At 46.2% G+C, this 19253-nt stretch overlaps 1 protein-coding gene across 1 annotated transcript in view; it reads left to right on the top strand.

The window, feature by feature from the left end:
- The window catches only part of TRIO (trio Rho guanine nucleotide exchange factor), a 2940676-nt gene that overhangs the window by 2579047 nt on the left and 342376 nt on the right, over positions 1–19253 (top strand). The window contains 1 exon segment of the mRNA XM_069730426.1: positions 18243–18312. Coding sequence (XP_069586527.1) covers positions 18243–18312 — 70 coding nt within the window.

The raw sequence follows: 19253 nt of genomic DNA, 5'->3' as shown, positions 1-19253 counted from the left end.
CCAGAATCAGACCCTGATGAGACTATGTTTCCCCGTCACGAACGCTATGGCACCTTACACGGTGATACAGAGGAAGGTGCACATGACATTGAAGAGGAGGCGATAGATGACCCAGTTGTTGCCTGGCAGCCATTGGGGGAAGAGGGTGCCGCTCAGAAGCGGAGGAGGATGATCCGCAGCAGCCATCTACATCGCAACAGCTTTCATCTGGCAGGCCCGTATCTGGCCAACAGTGTTTGTCAAAACCAAAAACAGTTTTAGGACAGCGAGGCCATCCGGTGAAAGTAGCACGGCGTGCAATGCCTGAAAAGGTAATCCATAGTAGGAAGAGTGCAGTGTGGGAATTTTTTAACCATGATTCGAATGATCAGTGCAAAGAGACAAGAGACTCTCGTTAGGAAAAGAAAGTACTCATCCTGTCATCCGCGTACACAGAGTTTGAACGCCCACATTGCTAGACTAATCTCGTTAGAGATGATGCCCTACCAGTTGGTTGAAAGCGAAGCTTTCAAAGCCCTTATGGCCTACGCAGTACCACGCTATGACCTACCCAGTCGACACTTCTTTGCGAGAAAAGCCATCCCAGCCCTCCACCACCATGTCAAAGACCGCATTGTCCATGCACTGAGGCAATCAGTCAGTAGAAAGGTGCACCTCACAACAGATGCATGGACCAGTAGGCATGGCCAGGGATGTTACGTGTCCATCACGGCGCACGGGGTTAATGTGGTGGATGCAGGGTCCACAGAGGACAGCCATAGTGGGACAGTTCTGCCTAGCCCACGGTCTAGGAAACAGTTTGCTGTAGGTGTTCGCCACCCCTCCTCCACCTCCTCCAGAACTGAAAGCTCGTCCACAGAGCGCAGTCACACGACCACTCCATCCGGAGCTGCCAGTGTTGCACACGAGGTGTCCCATTATGGAACAGCTAGTGGTAAGCGTCAGCAGGCTGTGCTACAAATGAAGTGTTTGGGCGACAACAGACACACCGCGGAAGTACTGGCTGAGTACTTGCTGCAAGAAACTCAGTCATGGCTGGGCAGTGTACATCTTGAGGCAGGCAAGGTAGTCAGTGATAACGGAAGGAATTTTATGGCTGCCATAGCCCTTTCAGAACTGAAACACATACCTTGCCTGGCTCACACTTTGAACCTGGTGGTGCAGTGCTTCCTGAAAAATTATCCGGAGTTACCAGCCCTGCTCCTGAAGGTGCAAAGACTTTGCTCACACATCCACCGGTTGCCCGTACACTCCAGCCGTATGCAGAACCATCAGAGATCGCTGAATCTTCCCCAGCACCGCCTAATAATCGACATTGCAACAAGGTGGAACTCCACACTGCACATGCTTCAGAGGCTGTGCGAACAGAGGCGTGCTGTCATTTATTTGTGGGAGGATACACATACACTGACAGGCAGTTGGATGGCAGACATGGAGTTGTCTGGTGTGCAGTGGTCGAATCTCCAAGACCTCTGTCAAGTCCTTCAGTGTTTTGAGGAATGCACATGGCTGGTAAGTGCAGACGACGCCATCATAAGTATGAGCATCCCACTAATGCGTCTGCTGATGCAAAGTTTGACACACATCAAGGAGCAGACGTCTGCAGCCGAGGAGGAGGGAAGCTTTGATGACAGTCAGCCATTGTCTGGTCAGGGAACTCACCTGGACGAGGTGGCAGATGAAGAGGAGGAGGAGGAGGATGATGGGGATGAATATTTATGGGAGGAGGATGCTTCTCAGGGGGCAATAGAAACTGGTGGTGTTGCAATGTCAGGTACAGGGTTTTTGCAGGCCACAAGTGATGTTGATTTGCAAGAAAGTGCTCCTCAACCCAGCACAAGCAGGGAATTGACACCTGGAACATTGGACCACATGGCAGAGTATGCCTTGCGTATCCTAAAAAGGGACCCCCGCATTATCAAAATGATGACCGATGACGATTACTGGTTGGCCTGCCTCCTGGATCCACGATACAAAGGAAAATTACAAAATATCATGCCACATGAGAACCTTGAGCAAATATTGGCTACCAAACAAGCAACTCTTGTAGACCATTTGGTTCAGGCATTCCCAGCACACAGCGGCGGTGATGGTTCTCACACGAGCTGTAGGGGGCAACATGGCAGAGGTGTTAGAAGTGCACAAATCCGAAGTGGTGTTGGACAGAGGGGTTTTATGACCAGGTTGTGGAGTGATTTCGCAATGACCGCAGACACGACAGGTACTGCTGCATCAATTCAAAGTGACATGAGACAGCATTTGTCCAGTATGGTTACCAACTTTTTTTCCTCCCTTATCAATGTTCTCCCTCACAGGTCATTCCCCTTTGATTACTGGGCATCTAAAATAGACACCTGGCCTGAATTGGCAGAATATGCATTACAGGAGCTCGCTTGCCAAGCTGCTAGTGTGCTATCAGAAAGAGTCTTCAGTGCTGCTGGTTCAATACTGACCGAAAAAAGGACACGTCTGGCTACCCGAAATGTTGATGATCTAACCTTCATTAAAATGAACCAATCATGGATTTCAAATTATTTTGCCCCACCTTCCCCTGCTGACACGTAGCTTGCCTTAAGAATGTATTGCTTTTGGCCTCCTCTTACTGACTGCTCCAATTCCTCCATTTGTAGCTGCTGAATGTCCACCATAGGCCATTTTTATACCTCCCTAAATGGGCTGACTCCCCCCACAGGGCCGTGGTCACCACTTAGTGCAAGGACCCGTGCGAGTGCCGTTTGCCTGGACAGGTGGGTTATACCCACTCTTGGGCGACGGCACTGGCACAGGGTTCCTCATATTATAATGAAGTGTCTCTGACGGTGGTGGTGCACAACCAACGTCAGACACACCGTCGTAATATGAGGTGCCCTGTGCCAGTACCGCCGCCTATGAGAGAGTGTTTCCCCCAGCTCGAACAGTGCTCTACCACTTGCAAAACTTACCTCTCCCTGCTCCACCACTGTATAGTATGTGCTGTTAAATCCTTCAATGGCACTGCCAATACAAATTTGTTGAAATGATAGATGATAGTAAAAATATACAGGGGCCCTGGCATCCATTTAGACCAGTTAATACTTTGCGCCAACTACCACTGTCTACGACTCAGCAGAGGAGCCCACCCCTGTACCTAGCTATGCCACCAGTTTATTTATGAACATTTTTTTGGCTGACATTTAGCCCACTTTATTATTTTGGCCTACTAACTGTGTCAGCCACTTATTACAGTTGTCCTCCACTGAACAAAGCAATGCCGCCTGTGTACTCCTCTTACCTATTTTGAAGTGCATTTAGCCAACTTTTTTTATTTTAGGCCTACTAAGTCTGTGTGAGCCTCTCATAACAGTTGTCCTCCTCCGCTGAACAAAGCTATGTCGCCTGTGTACTCCTGTTACCAATTTTGAACTGCATCTAGCCTACTTACTTACTTGGGCCTACTAACTGTGTGAGCCTCTCATTACAGTTGTCCTCTTCCGCTGAACAATGCTATGCCGCCTGTGTACTCCTGTTACCAATTTTGAACTGCATTTAGCCTACTTTTTTACTTTAGGTCTACTAAGTCTGTGTGAGCCTCTCATAACAGTTGTCCTCCCCCGCTGAAAAAAGCTATGCCACCTGTGTACTCCTCTTACCAATTTTGAACTGCATTTAGCCTACTTACTTACATGGGCTTAGTAACTGTGTGAGCCTCTCATTACAGTTGTCCTCCTCCGCTGAATAAAGCTATGCCGCCTGTGTACTGCTCTTACCAATGTTGAACTACATTTAGCCTACTTTTTTTTATTTTAGGACTTCTAAGTCTGTGTGAGCCTCTCATAAAAGTTGTCCTCCTCCGCTGAACAAAGCTATACCGCCTGTTTAGTCCTGTTACCAATTTTGAACTGCATTTAGGCTACTTTTTTATTTTGGGCCTACTAACTGTGTCTGCGCCACTCATTCCAGTTGTCCTCCACTGAACAAAGCTATGCCGCCTGTTTAGTCCTGTTACCAATTTTGAACTGCATTTAGCCTACTTTATTATTTGGGCCCATACCTGTGTTTCCTCCTCATCCTGCCCATTACCCAGCCACTGCTAGATGAGTTTGCTGGTACATTGACCCAGACCACTACATTCCCATTGCACTCTACACAGCTAGAATCTGACCCTGCTGAAAGTCAGGTTCCCCTTCCCGCATACTATACCATCTTTCACGGGGACAAAGAGGAAGGTGCAGAAGAAAGTGCAGGTTCCTTCATCAAGTGGTGGGGCATACTCGTTCGCCTTGGCACAGGGCCCCTCATAGTATGCAAAAGTGTCTCTAGCAGTGGGAGGCGCCGCCCGCCGTCAAACACACTGCCATACTGTGCCAGTGCCAACTAGTGGGCCCACCCTGCTTGCTCAGGATCACAGCAGTTGCATAGTTGAATTACTTACCTCTCCTTGCTCCCCTCCGTGACGTATTCTGCGTTTCCTGGGCCCTCGAAAATCTTGAGCCAGCCCTACCCCTCCACAACTTTAGCCAAATGAGCCCCTGTTTTCAATGCCTAACTATTATTATAAAGTAAATTAAGATTGACAAGCTTAAGAAATAAGAATTGATGTTTTTGGCATTAAAATGGACACTTTAGGTGTTTTCCTGTCCACCACTCACTGCTGACTTTGAGTCCCCATTGACTTGCATTGGGTTTCGTGTTTCGGTTGGCCCCCGACTTTTTGCAATAATCGGCCCATTTCACCCGACCTGACTTTTGAGAAAGTCGGGTTTCGCGAATCCTCTATCCTAAAAAAGTAAAAGTCGCTCAACTCTACTTGTGATGAGCGAATATACTCGTTGCTCGGGTTTTCCCAAGCATGCTCTGGTGATCTCAGAGTATTTGCTAGTGTTCGGAGATTGGGGGTTGCCTGGTTGCTAGGGAATCTCCACATGTAATCAGCCTGGCTAATAGCTGTAAATCATTCAGCTGCCATGATGAAAACTTAATCTCTGAACACTAACAAATACTCGGAGGTCACCCGAGCGTGCTAGGGAAAACGCGAGCAATGAGTACACTCGTTCATCACTAGTAAATACAGCTCTGGCAAAAATAGGTATTAGACCTACCAGTAATTATGTTTCCAGGATTCCATCCTGACAGCACCATGGAGGATGTCCTCCTCCTTACAGGGACAGGAAAGCACAGGGGAGGTTAAAAGGTCCCACCCTGCCCCACTTCCCTTAGTGTTTTAACAAGTACCACGCGATGGATAATGCAATATAACATTTTATTGAACAATATCATATTACACCATATGACATATCAAAGAAAGTGAGTGAACTACCTGTTCTGACATGATGGAGTCCTGGAAACATCCCTTGTAGATTGTGAGCCCTCGCGGGCAGGGTCCTCATTCCTCCTGTACCAGTTATGACTTGTATTGTTTAAGATTATTGTACTTGTTTTCATTATGTATACCCCTCCTCACATGTAAAGCGCCATGGAATAAATGGCGCTATAACAATAAATAATAATAATAATAATAATAATAATAATTACCGGTAGGTCTAATACTTATTATCCAGGAAGTTCCTCCTGACAGCACCATGGGGAATACTAGAGTACCTCCTCAGGGTGTGATTACTGCCTGGAGAACCTTTCTCCCAAAATCAGTCTGTTGGCCAGAAAGTACAGTACATCTAATTTATAATGCCTGCAGAACGTAACTGAGCCCGCCTAGGTTGTCTGATAGGCTAGAGAGATACCCGAGGTAATCCACCTTGCAATGGATGCTTTAGAGTCTCTACTGCCCTTGTTTTTACCCCCAAACAGGACGAAAAAGTTATGGTCCTGTCTCCAGCTGCGGGTGGCTTCTAGGTAGTCAATAACTTCCTGTCTGATATCCAGTGAATGTAGAGACCACTCCTTGATATTTGAGGGATGTAGACAAAAGGAAGGTAATACTATCTCCTGGTTTAGGTTTTGGCAGAGCGCTACTTTGGGTACAAAGGCGGGGTCTATCCAATCCTCCCAGATCTGGAGATATGGGTCCCGGGTAGACAAGACCTGGATTTCCCCCACCTATGTAGCTGTGGTAATAGCCACTAAAAGCGCATTTGTTTGTCTGGTACATAAGGTTCTCTACATAGAGACTTACAGACTAGGTTTAAATCAAAGGGGGGTCAACCGCGTAATTGTAGGGTGCAGTCTCTGTACCGCTCTGACAAACCTTATTATCCATGGGTGAGAGGCCAGGGAGTAATCAAAGTACCTGCTCGAAGCAGATATCTGGACTTTTAGAGTGCTGGGTCTAAGACCCTTATTAAACCTGGCCTGAAGAAAGTCCAAGACCCCAGGGATTTCTGGAGAGCCCACCAAAGGGCCAGACCTGCCACCCTCCAAACAGAACCTCTTCCAGATTTTATAGTATTTGGCTGAGGTAATTGGCTTCCTGCTAGACCGAATAGTAGTTATGACCTGGTCCGACAAGCCCCAAGCTCTCTGGATGTCCCTTTCAGGATCCAAGCCAACAGATGGAGTTTTCCCGGGTTCTGGTGGAACACTGGACCCTGATGTCCTCCCTCTGAGGAAGCAGTGTTGGATCTTCCACTGCCATTGCTCCTAGTAGTGGGAACCAGCTTCTCCTCGGCCAGAACGGAGCAATTAGGAGAACCTTTGCTTGATCTTCCTGTAGATGGCAGGAATGAGTGCTAGCAGTGGAAGTGTGTTAGAGAGGGACCGGTCCCACGTCTGACTTAGCACATCGATGGCCTCTGGGGCATCCAACGGATTCTGTGAGTAAAACCTGGGCACCTTTGAGTTCTTCCTGGTCACAAACAGGTCTATCCGAGGGGTTCCCCAGAGATGACACAGATACTCGAACACCTCTTTGTTCAGCTCCCATTCTGTCGGCCAGATCCTCCGTCTGCTCAGGTAGTCTGATACCACGTTCTGAGAACCTTCGAGGTGAATTGCCAATAATGAAAGGATAATCAGCTGCAGCTCAGGATAACCAAGCTGTTTGCACAACTCTTGGGGTAAGTAATATATAGCAACCAGAAGAGTATAACCCAATAGAATTAAAACACAACCGTTACTGATCAGATTAAAAAATGGACCAACAAAACACAACACATATCAAAATAAAGTGCTCTCGCCGAAAACTGTGCTCTAATAAAAAACTGGTTTGATCTCACCAATTATGGACGAAGGGTACCCATGCCGGCAGTGTACGGTCCCAGTGAGGGTCCAGTAGTTGCAGGGTAAAGTGTAAGGGACGGGGACCTTTTTCCTAAACCCCTTTCGTGCCCCAACAATGACTCCTGTCCTCACAAGGACAGGCCCGAATGAACCCTACTAAGGACGCCCCCCACCATGTAAAGTGTAGTTAACGCCTCCCTACGCTTTTCTTCTCCAATCGCGGAGATTCATCAGGGGAGTTTCCAATGGCCAAAAGGCCCAAATATAAGCTCAGATGTCCATGAGTAAAAACTCAGATGTCCATAAATAGGGGGTCTCAGCAGTGGCTGTATAGAGTCCCGTAGATGAGCAGTCCTCTGTGACAGTACGTCATAGCAAATGAGTCAGCTGAGTGTGGCGCCCGCTACCTCCTTATAAACGTTCAATATGAGGGACCCCTCCCCTCCCCCCTGTATCCGCCCCTACCAACCTGTCATAGCAGACCATATCTGACAGGCTCCATGCTGCGCTCCAACGCTGGAACGCACGCCGCATTCTCCCCATGTGACAGGACTCCTGGCCGCATATACAGAGCATACCGACGAAACCGGAAGTGCCGGCACCATATTGGTTATGTCACTTCTGGTTCGCCGGTATTACTATGCGCTCCACCGGTGGAACGCAAGCGCTGACAGACCACAGACCTAATGATGACGCAAACCTGAGGTCAGATGCGCTCCCACATGGGCGCACTGTACCGCCCACTCTGAATCCATCAGTGGAACGCAGGTCTAGAGGTGACATAAATTCAAAATGCGTTCCCATATGGAAGTGCAATAACACCCACTCCATACCGCATATGTACCGCGGGTCAGATAGATGACATAAACCAGTACGGATACTCAAAGAAGAACATCAATAAGAATTCCAGATGATGTGGCTGGAAGTGTCCACGCCTACATGTGTTCCACATTCCTGAGCCTCCCCCCTATTGGAATGGCATCATTGTCTCCTATGATATGAACTTGATCCGAACAGGGAGCTCTTACTCTTTCCTCCTCTCCCATAGGAACTTAAGTATGATCCCTTACTAGCCTTTCCCTGGCTCTGATATTTGGATTGTTTCCTAACGGGATCTCCTCTCCGAAAGGACTGATTCCTTTTAAACCTATCCTCTGGGAAACCCTTTTTTTATCAGAAGCCAGCTCTAAGATATTATCCAATGCTGTTCTGAAAACCCTTGTCCCAGAGAATGGAATGGAACATAACTTGGTCTTGGAGGCGTTATCTCCAGACCAAGACTTCAGCCAAATAGCTCTGCGGGCTGCGTTGGACAGCGAGCTATTCCTAGCTGCGAATCTAACTGATTCGGCTGATGCATCGGCCAGAAAAGCAGTAGCCGATTTCATTAATGTGAGGGAGGCAAGGATGTCATCTCTCGGGGTCTTGGATAACTGATCCTCTAATTGTCCCAACCATAAGAACATTGATCTAGCCACTGATGTCGCGGCTATATTTGTTCTAATTAAGACCGCGGATGACTCCCAAGTGTCATGGTTTGTCAGGGTCGGTTCTGGGGTTAATTACTGTAGCTCTCACTGATCCTGGGTGGAATTTTTATAGCCTCCATCTGGGAGTTTCCTTTGTCAGTGATACTTCCGCCCTTGGCTAGGTGTGTTGACCCCTGAGTATATTTTATGCTGTGTGCTGTTTTGCCTGATTCCTTGGTTTTTGACTCGGCCTGTTGTCTGGATACTGTTTGTTGGATTCCATCTCTGTACTTTCTCTGTCCGTTTGGTATTGACCTCTGTTTGGCCTATACTATCCTTTCTGTCTAGTCCCTTGGTACCGTCACAGTATCCTGTGCTTTGGCCCTGGCCTGATCTGCTTTATGTCTCTGTCTGTGCCCCTTTGTAGCTCTGTCCTTTAGTTACCTTTGAAGCAGTTTTCCTTCAGCTCCTAGCTCCCTGGAGCTTAGGCCACACACCCCAGCAGTCAGGTGATTCAGGTCCTGTCAGGCCTGTAGCAATCTCTCTCCAGTCTCGCTTGCCCCACGTTCCTGGGAGCCTGTGGCTCTCTCCGGGTCCTGTCTTCCCGGGAGATTGCATCGATGATATCACTTACAACTCCCACCGTGATACCAAGTCTTAGAAGGATTTCGGCCTTCCTGTCCATTGGGTCTCGTAGATTTGAAGAGTCCATGGTCCTGTCAGGAGAGACATCCTGGAAAATTAAGAGACCACTGCAAAATGTTCAGTTTGTCTGATGTTTCTTTTTCTAGGTATATTTTTGAGTAAAATGTATATTGTTCTTTTATTCTATAAACTTCTGACATGTCTCCAAAGTTCCAAGCAATAAATTTTGTATTTTTTTCTGACAGAAAAATGGTCAAAATTAAAAAAACAAACAGTGCTTTCAGACCTCACATAAAGCTGAGAAAACAAGTTCATAATCATTTAGAAACAACAATACTAATGTTTTAACTCGTAAAGAGTTCAGAAATCAATATTTTGTAGAATAACCATGATTTTTAATCACAGCTTTCATGCGTTTTGGCATGCTTTCCACCAGTCTTTCACACTGCTTTTGGCACAAAAAATTAAGCAGTTCTTCTTTGTCTGATGGCTTGTGACTATCCATCATCCTCTTTATTACATTTCAGAGGTTTTCAATGGGGTTCAGGTCTGGAGATTGGGTTGCCAATGACTCGGTTTTGGATGTGGTGGTCTCTTAATTTTTGCCAGAGCTGTATATAAAATTATTGCACAACCAAATATTTTTTTCACACTATATTGTCAACACCCCATATGATATAGGCCTGAACATAAAAGGGCCATAAAAAGAAAGGAAGAGAGATCACCCTAATCGGTTACTATGAACTCCCTTCCTATCAGCAGAGGTTGGCACCCTTCAATCTTTAAGCCTGAGGTCTACAGAATGACCAAAGCGCCGGTGCACACACAGGCTATCAGAGTCTCGCAGTGACTTCATCGCTCCAAGCTGGGACTCTGACACTCTATGCATGCAAACTACCTCATGAGACTAACAAACATCACAGTAGTTATATCATTAGATCTAATATTAATATACTGTGATCATACATTCATGGACATTAAAGGGAACAGTCGCAAATACTCATGATGAACAACGAAGAAAAAACAATGACAGAAAGTTCCAAAGATAATTTAAATAATCAATATTAAGTTTATTAGATGACCAGGTACAGATGGGAAAAAGGAAGAACAGGAAGGCTTAAACCCACCAACACATGCTGAGAATAGGATACTCAGGGGACATTATTGGCATTGACAGAACAGGCTGCAGGGACATATAGAATCTTATAAAGTGTGATCACATATATATTGCACATTACCCAAATAGCCTAGTGAATCAATATCCTAACTCCTGTAATATGAAACAATAAAACAGCCACATCAGCTCATATCATTACCGATAATCAGCCAGGAGTATGTCCACGAGCATCCTCTCCAACACAGCGAAATACTTCTGGGACATAGTGCGCTGGCGCATGCGCAGTAATGCTTTTTGGCTTTGCCCGCAGTTGGGCAAAGCATACTGCGCGTGCGCGAGGCAAGCTTGCATTGCACACGCGTGAAATACGGAGGACACCTACTCAAATTCCAGAAAATATTGCGTACAGCAGGGAAGGATAGGGTGGAGGAAAGAAAAGGAAACACCGCCCATCGGACCGGACACAGGGCATTTACATAGCCCACCAATTTGAGGTGACAGATTTCCTTTAAGGAGCTCTAATAGCCCGAAACACTGTGTCTGCAAAATGAGATTCTGCTTTGGCTTTTATCCTATCATATTGCAAGACTCTTTAAAGGATTGATTGTGACTTGTAGGATCATTACTTCCAGCAGGGGGACCTATATAAATTTCAAGTCCTCTATCTCTCTGGAGAGGCAATTTGCATATAAAATTTCCCAGAGGAGCATTGCACGGCATTGACAAGCCAGAGCTGGTATGTCACTCTCCACAAGTAGAAGCCGTACCCATTAGACCCCAGTCCAGAGCCTCTCACCTAGCCCAATCAGATCTCATACTTTGCACTGATGAGGGCTAATAGCCCGAAACACCGTGTCTGCAAATTTAGATTCTGATTTGGCTTTTATCCTAAGTCATATTGCAAGACTCATTAAAGTGTTGATTATGAATTGTAGGATTGCTACAGAGTTCAAGTCCTCTTTCTCTCTGAAGAGGCAATTCCCACTCCCTGGCACTGCACAAGAAAATAATTACTCATGTGAATATGTGAATATTGGAGTACATTCACTGTCCTGTATACTCCATCCGTCCCAATTCCAGGTGCAAATTTACAGTCAAGCACAGACTCCTGATTCTTTTTCAACAACTTAATTTTACTTAACTCTTTCAGTTCAGTTCTAGTCACATGTATAATATAGTGAGAAAAAGTGTTGGCTGTCTTTACTGTCTGCATTCTCCCTCTCTCTGCTGGCACTTCTTGTCCTGCCAGATTGTAAATCTTCAATGAACTCGGCCTCGCTGCCTATCTGTGTATTCCCGTCCATTGTCCCCTCTTGTGACGCAAGAAAGGCTGGCGCTCCCATACATTTTGCAGGCCATAGACCTCGGAAGTTAAGGGATAATTCACTGAAGTTGGTTGCTGCCGTTTTCATAATGCTGCTTCTCTTCCTTCTTAAAGGTACCTTCACACATAACGATTTCATTAACGATATCGTTGCAACGTCACGCTTTTTGTGACGTAGCAACAATCCCGCTAACGATCTCGTTATGTGTGACAGCGACCAACGATCAGGCCCCTGCTGGGAGGTCATTGGGGAATGATCAGGACCTTTTTTTGGTCGCTGATCACCCGCTGTCATCGCTGGATTGGCGTGTGTGATGCCGATCCAGCGATGTGTTCACTTGTAACCAGGGTAAATATCGGGTTACTAAGTGCAGGGCCGCGCTTAGTAACCCGATATTTACCCTGGTTACCATTGTAAAAGTTAAAAAAAAAACAGTACATACTCACATTCCGATGTCTGTCACGTCCCCCGCCGTCAGCTTCCCTGCACTGGCTGTCAGTGCCGGCCGTAAAGCAGAGCACAGCGGTGACATCACCGCTGTGCTCTGCTTTACTGCCGGCGCCTGACACAGTCAGTGCAGGGAAGCTCTCGGCCGGAGCGCGTGCATTAGCAGCGCTCCTGCCAAAAGCAGTTTTAACCCTGTGGACGCCGGCGGGGGACGTGACAGACATCAGAATGTGAGTATGTAGTGGTTTTTTTTTTTTACTTTTACAATGGTAACCAGGATAAATATCGGGTTACTAAGCGCGGCCCTGCACTTAGTAACCCGATGTTTACCCTGGTTACCCGGGGACTTCGGCATCGTTGAAGACAGTTTCAACGATGCCGAAGTCGTTCCCCTGATCGTTGGTTGCTGGAGAGAGCTGTCTGTGTGACAGCTCCCCAGCGACCACACAACGACTTACGAACTATTACGGCCAGGTTGTATCGCTGGTCGTGATCATTGGTGTTATGAAAGGTAATTCAGTACCACAATGGACATAGAGGTCAGCGCACATACAGTGACCTGGCAATAACCCAAAAACAAGAACGAGCTCTGAGACGTGGGAACTCTGTTGACCGCAATCCCTAATCCTCTCCAACCACACTAAAGGCAGCCGTGGATTGCGCCTAACGCTGCCTATGCAACTCGGCACGGCCTGAGAAACTAGCTAGCCTGAAGATAGAATATAAGCCTACCTTGCCTCAGAGAAATTCCCCAAAGGAAAAGGCAGCCTCCACATATAATGACTGTGAGTAAAGATGAAAAGACAAACGTAGAGATGAAATAGATTTAGCAAAGTGAGGCTCAACTTTCTGAACAGAGCGAGGATAGGAAAGGTAACTTTGCGGTCAACACAAAACCCTACAAAAACCACGCAAAGGGGGCAAAAAGACCCTCCGTACCGAACTAACGGCACGGAGGTACACCCTCTACGTCCCAGAGCTTCCAGCAAGCAGTAAAAAACAAATTGACAAGCTGGACAGAAAAAAACAGCAAACAAATAGCGAAGAGGAACTTAGCTATGCAGAGCAGCAGGCCACAGGAACGATCCAGGAGGAAACAGGTCCAATACTAGAACATTGACTGGAGGCCAGGATCAAAGCACTAGGTGGAGTTAAATAGAGGAGCACCTAACGACTTCACCACATCACCTGAGGAAGGAAACTCAGAAGCCGCAGTACCACTTTCCTCCACCAACGGAAGCTCACAGAGAGAACCAGCCGAAGTACCACTTGTGTCCACAGGAGGGAGCTCTGCCACAGAATTCACAACACATTGGTAAGTCGTTTAGTGTAATGGTACCTTAACTCACTAGTGACCTTCAGCCCACTGGCCTTGAACTCCTCCTGCGCTTTTCTTAATTTTGTGCAAACAGTGTAGATCCAACCTTATCTGCATCCTTATCTCTCCTACTCACTTTTAGGGTACCGTTACACTATACGATTTACCAACAATCACGACCAGCGATACGACCTGGCCGTGATCGTTGGTAAGTCGTTGTGTGGTCGCTGGAGAGCTGTCACACAGACAGCTCTACACCGACCAACGATGCTGAGGTCCCCGGGTAACCAGGGTAAACATCGGGTTACTAAGCGCAGGGCCGCGCTTAGTAACCCGATGTTTACCCTGGTTACCAGCGTAAAAAAAACCAAACACTACATACTTACATTCCGGTGTCTGTCCCTTGCCGTCTGCTTCCCGCACTGACTGACTGCCAGCTGTAAAGTGAAAGCACAGCGCGCTGTGCTGTGCTTTCACTTTACGGCCGGCAGTCAGTCAGTGTGGGAAGCAGACGGCAAGGGACCTGACGGACACCGGAATGTAAGTATGTACTGTTTGTTTTTTTTTACATGTACGATGGTAACCAGGATAAACATCGGGTTACTAAGCGCGGCCCTGCGCTTAGTAACCCGATGTTTACCCTGGTTACAAGCGAACGCATCGCTGGATCGGTGTCACACACACCGATTCAGCGATGACAGCGGGAGATCCATCGACGAAAGAATGTTCCAAACGATCTGCTACGACGTACAATTCTCAGCAGGGTCCCTGATCGCTGCTGCGTGTCAGACACAGCGATATCGTATGGATATCGCTGGAACGTCACGAATCGTACCGTCGTAGCGACAAAAGTGCCACTGTGTGACGGTACCCTAATAAACAGGAAGTGTTTCTCTTAATACCCTATAACTACTCCTACCACTCCCAACTGGGAAAATCCCTAATCACTTTAACTATTCCTGCTCTACAGTGCCCTCCACTGTACTACATCCAGTTCCTCACTTTCTTTATCTAAACCCTTACACTACCCTTACTAACCCTTACACTACTTAATTAGTATTAATTTCCTTTCCTTTACCTATGCTTTATCATAAAACACATATTTATATAAAAACATTGTATAGCATCGTACACGCTTTATACAAAAGTCCACCAGCTTTATTAGGAAGGGAAGATGAGCATGAATTAATCCTAACACACCTTTACATACCTCCATCCTCATACCTCCCAGTTGAGCTGGGTTCCTGGAAAATACAAACCAAGTTTGTTTACCAACCTGGCTGACAATAAACACCCTCCTGAATATGCATGGGCACAGTCATTTTAAACCCAGCATAATTGGGTTGTCTAATTAGTAGTATGCATCCGCTTGACCCTGGTCCCACCGCCATGAGAATCCTGGCACATCATGTTTAAGTACCTTTCTAAGCAAGGGTTCGCATGACCCGGTCCCTTTTCCTAGGAACCCTGACACAGCGTATCCAAGTGTTTTTCCTTAAAAGTGGGTCCAACTGACCCAGGTCTCCTTACTCCTGTGACCTGGACATGGCGTGTCTGTTTTAACATAATAGGCCGGCTGGCCAACTTACTCCTGTTCCTGGTAACCAGACACAGAATGTATATTTTACTTAACACAATGGCCCACTGGACAACTCACCACAGCTCCAAAAGTCCAGGAGCACTCACAGTCCATGTGGTCTTGACCCGGCTAGCTCATCAGGTTGTCCTCTTTAGGTTTTTCTCCCTTCCTCCTTTTTGAAGAGTATGGCTCCTTTAAAACAAATGTGCTGCTCTGAAGCTCTTATTGAGAAAGTTCAAGCTAAAAGAGCACAATCCAGAGAGCAGCCACACACAGTCCTCCTTTTTTTTAAAGGGTTGTTGACCATGTTAAGGTCTCAGTCCTGTAATCCAGTAGGGGAATGCGCAAAAGAACTTGAAGGGGGTAAAAACACACTCAAAAACAAGCTTTGTTTAACTGTGGCCATGCTGACCACAATATTTCTCAAACTCAACTTTGGCCCACTCTGGCCTGCACTGGTATCCTCTTGGTGCATTTGGGGCTCATTGCCCCTTAAGAATATGTGAGAGACTGTTCAGTGCCTCTTAAGTGCAACTAGCACAATAAACGTTTTGCGCCTTCAAATTTTAAAGGGGCCACAGTCACTCCTGAGCATCCCTGCTGCTAGCATATTGAGCCTCTCCATGGCTCTGTACATAAAATAAGGCATTTCCCATTGAGGATACACTGGAGGCAGAATATCCACTTTCCTTTCTGCTCCACCTCCCAGCCACCGGGCTCGGTGGTCTTGTCGCACTTGCGGATTGCGGCTCAGGCACCACTTCAGGTATCACAGTCTCCAATGCTACTGACTGGGAAGGAACAGGGCTCGTCAGGTTCCGGGCCAATGGTTGATTTCCGGCCTGCAACCGCTCACATTCCTGGCGCACGTGCAGTTCAGGGTCATCCTCCGGTAACAGAAGAGCGACCGGTACTGCAAAGTAGCTGTGCGCCATTGGGCGAGGACGTTTTCCCAACCATGACATACAGTTACTCATCAAATGTCGTGAATGGGTTACTAACCTTATTGATACAATACCAAGGCATACAAGTGTGTGTATTTCTGTGTCTGGTGCTCATACTCTGTACTGAATATATCAAGATGTTTAAAATATATTGTTTCCAGTTTTGCATCATTTGCAGATTATTAGCATGACTATGCATCTTGTGATTCCATAATTCCGCAACTTTTCCTACTCGGGGTTCAAATTTCAATGTTGAGTTTAGTTATGAAAGAAAATAAAATTATTATAATAATATTTGAACACTATAGTGCAAAAAGTAACAATAATTTAATGTATATTATAATGGTATTGTGTGTATTTAATTTTTTTTCCTTATTGTAAATATATTAAAAACTTGCAGACAAGAACTAAAAGCTAAGAGGCACATTAATGAAAATTGACTTACAAAGAAACCTGTCTTTGTTACCTATAGCAATCACCAATCACTCTCAGAGCAGCTTTTAGGCTATGTTCACACATAGCGTCCTGTCCCTGCGGGTTCTCCCGCAGCAGATTTGATAAATCTGCAGGGCAAACCCGCTGCAGTTAGCCCTGCAGATTTATTGCGGTTTGTCCTGCGGGATTTAATAATAATAATAATCTTTATTTTTATATAGCGCTAACATATTCCGCAGCGCTTTACAGTTTTGCACACATTATCATCACTGTCCCCGATGGGGCTCACAATCTAGAATCCCTATCAGTATGTCTTTGGAATGTGGGAGGAAACCGGAGAACCCGGAGGAAACCCACGCAAACACGGAGAGAACATACAAACTCTTTGTCCTGCGGGATTTAATAATAATAATAATCTTTATTTTTATATAGCGCTAACATATTCCGCAGCGCTTTACAGTTTTGCACACATTATCATCACTGTCCCCGATGGGGCTCACAATCTAGAATCCCTATCAGTATGTCTTTGGAATGTGGGAGGAAACCGGAGAACCCGGAGGAAACCCACGCAAACACGGAGAGAACATACAAACTCTTTGCAGATGTTGTCCTGGGTGGGATTAGAACCCAGGACCCCAGCGCTGCAAGGCTGCAGTGCTAACCACTGAGCCACCATGCTGCAGTGCTAACCACTGAGCCACCGTGCTGCCCCTACTATTGATGCCGCATATGCAGCAATATGCAGCATCAATAGTAATGTTAAAAATAATAAAATAATGATATACTCACCCTCTGACGTCCCGATCTCCTCGGCGCTGCAGGCGGCGGTCCGGTTCCAAAGATGCTGTGCGAGAAGGGCCTTCGTGACCGCGACGTCACCGCAGGTCCTGGTCGCATAGCAAACCTGAGACCGGACGGCCGCGTGCAGCGCTGAGACTTCAGAGGTGAGTATATCATGATTTTTTATTTTAATTTTTTTTTTTTTACTCAAATATGGTTCCCGGGGCCTGGAGGAGAGTCTCCTCTCCTCCACCCCGGGTACCACCCGCACATTATCCGCTTACTTCCCGCATGATGTGCACAGCCCCATGCGGGAAGTAAGGGGATCAATGCATTTCAATGGGTGCAGAATCGCTGCAATTCTGCACAAAGGAGTGACATGCTGCGGGTTGTAAACCGCTGCGTTCCCGCGCGGTTTTTCCCGCAGCATGTGCACAGCGGTTTGCGGTTTCCATAGGGTTTACATGTTACTGTAAACGCTATGGAAACTGCTGCGGACCCGCAGCTGCAAAATCGCCGCGGTTCCACGGTAAAAGCCGCAATGTGTGAACATAGTCTTATTTTTCAAGAGCACATTAGTAAAGAAAGCTGTGGTTGGTTATACAATAACAATTCATCTGTCATTACTCATTGTTATTATCTTGGTATACAAGACAAACATAGCCAAAGTTTTTTTCTTGCAAAGAATCCTATTCTATATTTTTAGTAATATTTTAAATACTCTTTCCCAGAGAGTGATACACTTTAAATCAAAATTACTCAACTTCAATTGCAAGTTAGGTTTATTCTGAGAAACCCAATACCTCAGCACAACTAGTATGTCAAGTGGTTTCTCTAAATTCAACAAAAAGATGCATGGAGGATAATTTATAAAAATTAACTAGTTATTACTGTGCTTACTTTTGAAAACATGAATTCTTGTACATAATATCATTGTACTGTATGGAGTATATTTTGTATTTATGTTAATAAGGGCTTATTAAAAGCTTGTCTTGCAATGTTGTATCATAATGCATTATGCTTGCCTGCAGGTTCTTTATGGGAGAACTAGAGAAGTGCTTGGGAGAGCCAGAAAGACTAGCATCTTTGATTGTGAAACACGTAAGTGTATCCGTTAATTACAACCGTATCACTGTAACATTTGTGGGAAAGTTTCAATACAAATGCAAGATAAAGTGGAGTGGTTGCAGGCATAAAGCGTAACTAACCCTTTGAGACACTTTTTATATATTACTGGTGCCTCATAGTAGTGCTAATTGGTGGGGGGGTCAGGGTTCTGAGACCCTCATAAATCAGTCAAAACACTGCTCTGATGTGTGTAGCTCCTAGAAGCTCGATACTAAGTGTATGAGTCTTAAGGCTATGTGCACACGTTAGGGATTTAGATGCGGATCCGCAGCGTTTTTGGACGCTCAGAATTGCATCATATCCGCAGTGTAGTGCACAAGCAATGTCAATGGGAAATTGCGAATTTTTGTGCACATGCGGCGGAAAAAAAAGCGCGGATTTACAGCATTTTATTTTTCACAGCATGTCAATTCTTTTTGCGGATCTGCAGCGTTTCTGCACCCTTGACTTCCATTGTGTCAGGCCAATCCGCAGAAAACCGCAGGTTTGAAAAAGATCTGCGGATGTGCCTGTGAGAAATTCTGCAGATCGGGAGGAGGAAGAGTGTATGGGCGGAGTTTGGGTGGATACTGTGTGTGTGAGTGGAAACTGTGGGTGTGTACGGGAAAGATGTGTGGGTGTTTGTGTGTGTCTGTGTGTGTGTGCGTGGGTGTGTGGGTCTGCGGGTGTCTGCGGGGCTGTGTGTGTGGAGCTGTATGTGTGTGCGAGGCTGTATGTGTGTGTGCGGGGCTGTGTGTGCCTGTGTGTGTCTGTGTGTGTAAGCAGCCATTGTCCGATGGGAAAACTAGTCCCATCCGGCCATGCCTGCTACAGTGACAGCTAGCCAGATTATGGGACAGTAGAAGTCCCATCATCTGGCTACTGTGTTCAAGTGTAAAAAAACAAACAAAACACATACACACATATACAGTACA

Source organism: Ranitomeya imitator, chromosome 6 (genome assembly GCF_032444005.1).
Source record: "Ranitomeya imitator isolate aRanImi1 chromosome 6, aRanImi1.pri, whole genome shotgun sequence".
Lineage (NCBI taxonomy): Eukaryota > Metazoa > Chordata > Amphibia > Anura > Dendrobatidae > Ranitomeya > Ranitomeya imitator.
This window is presented reverse-complemented; position numbering and strand designations above follow the sequence as displayed.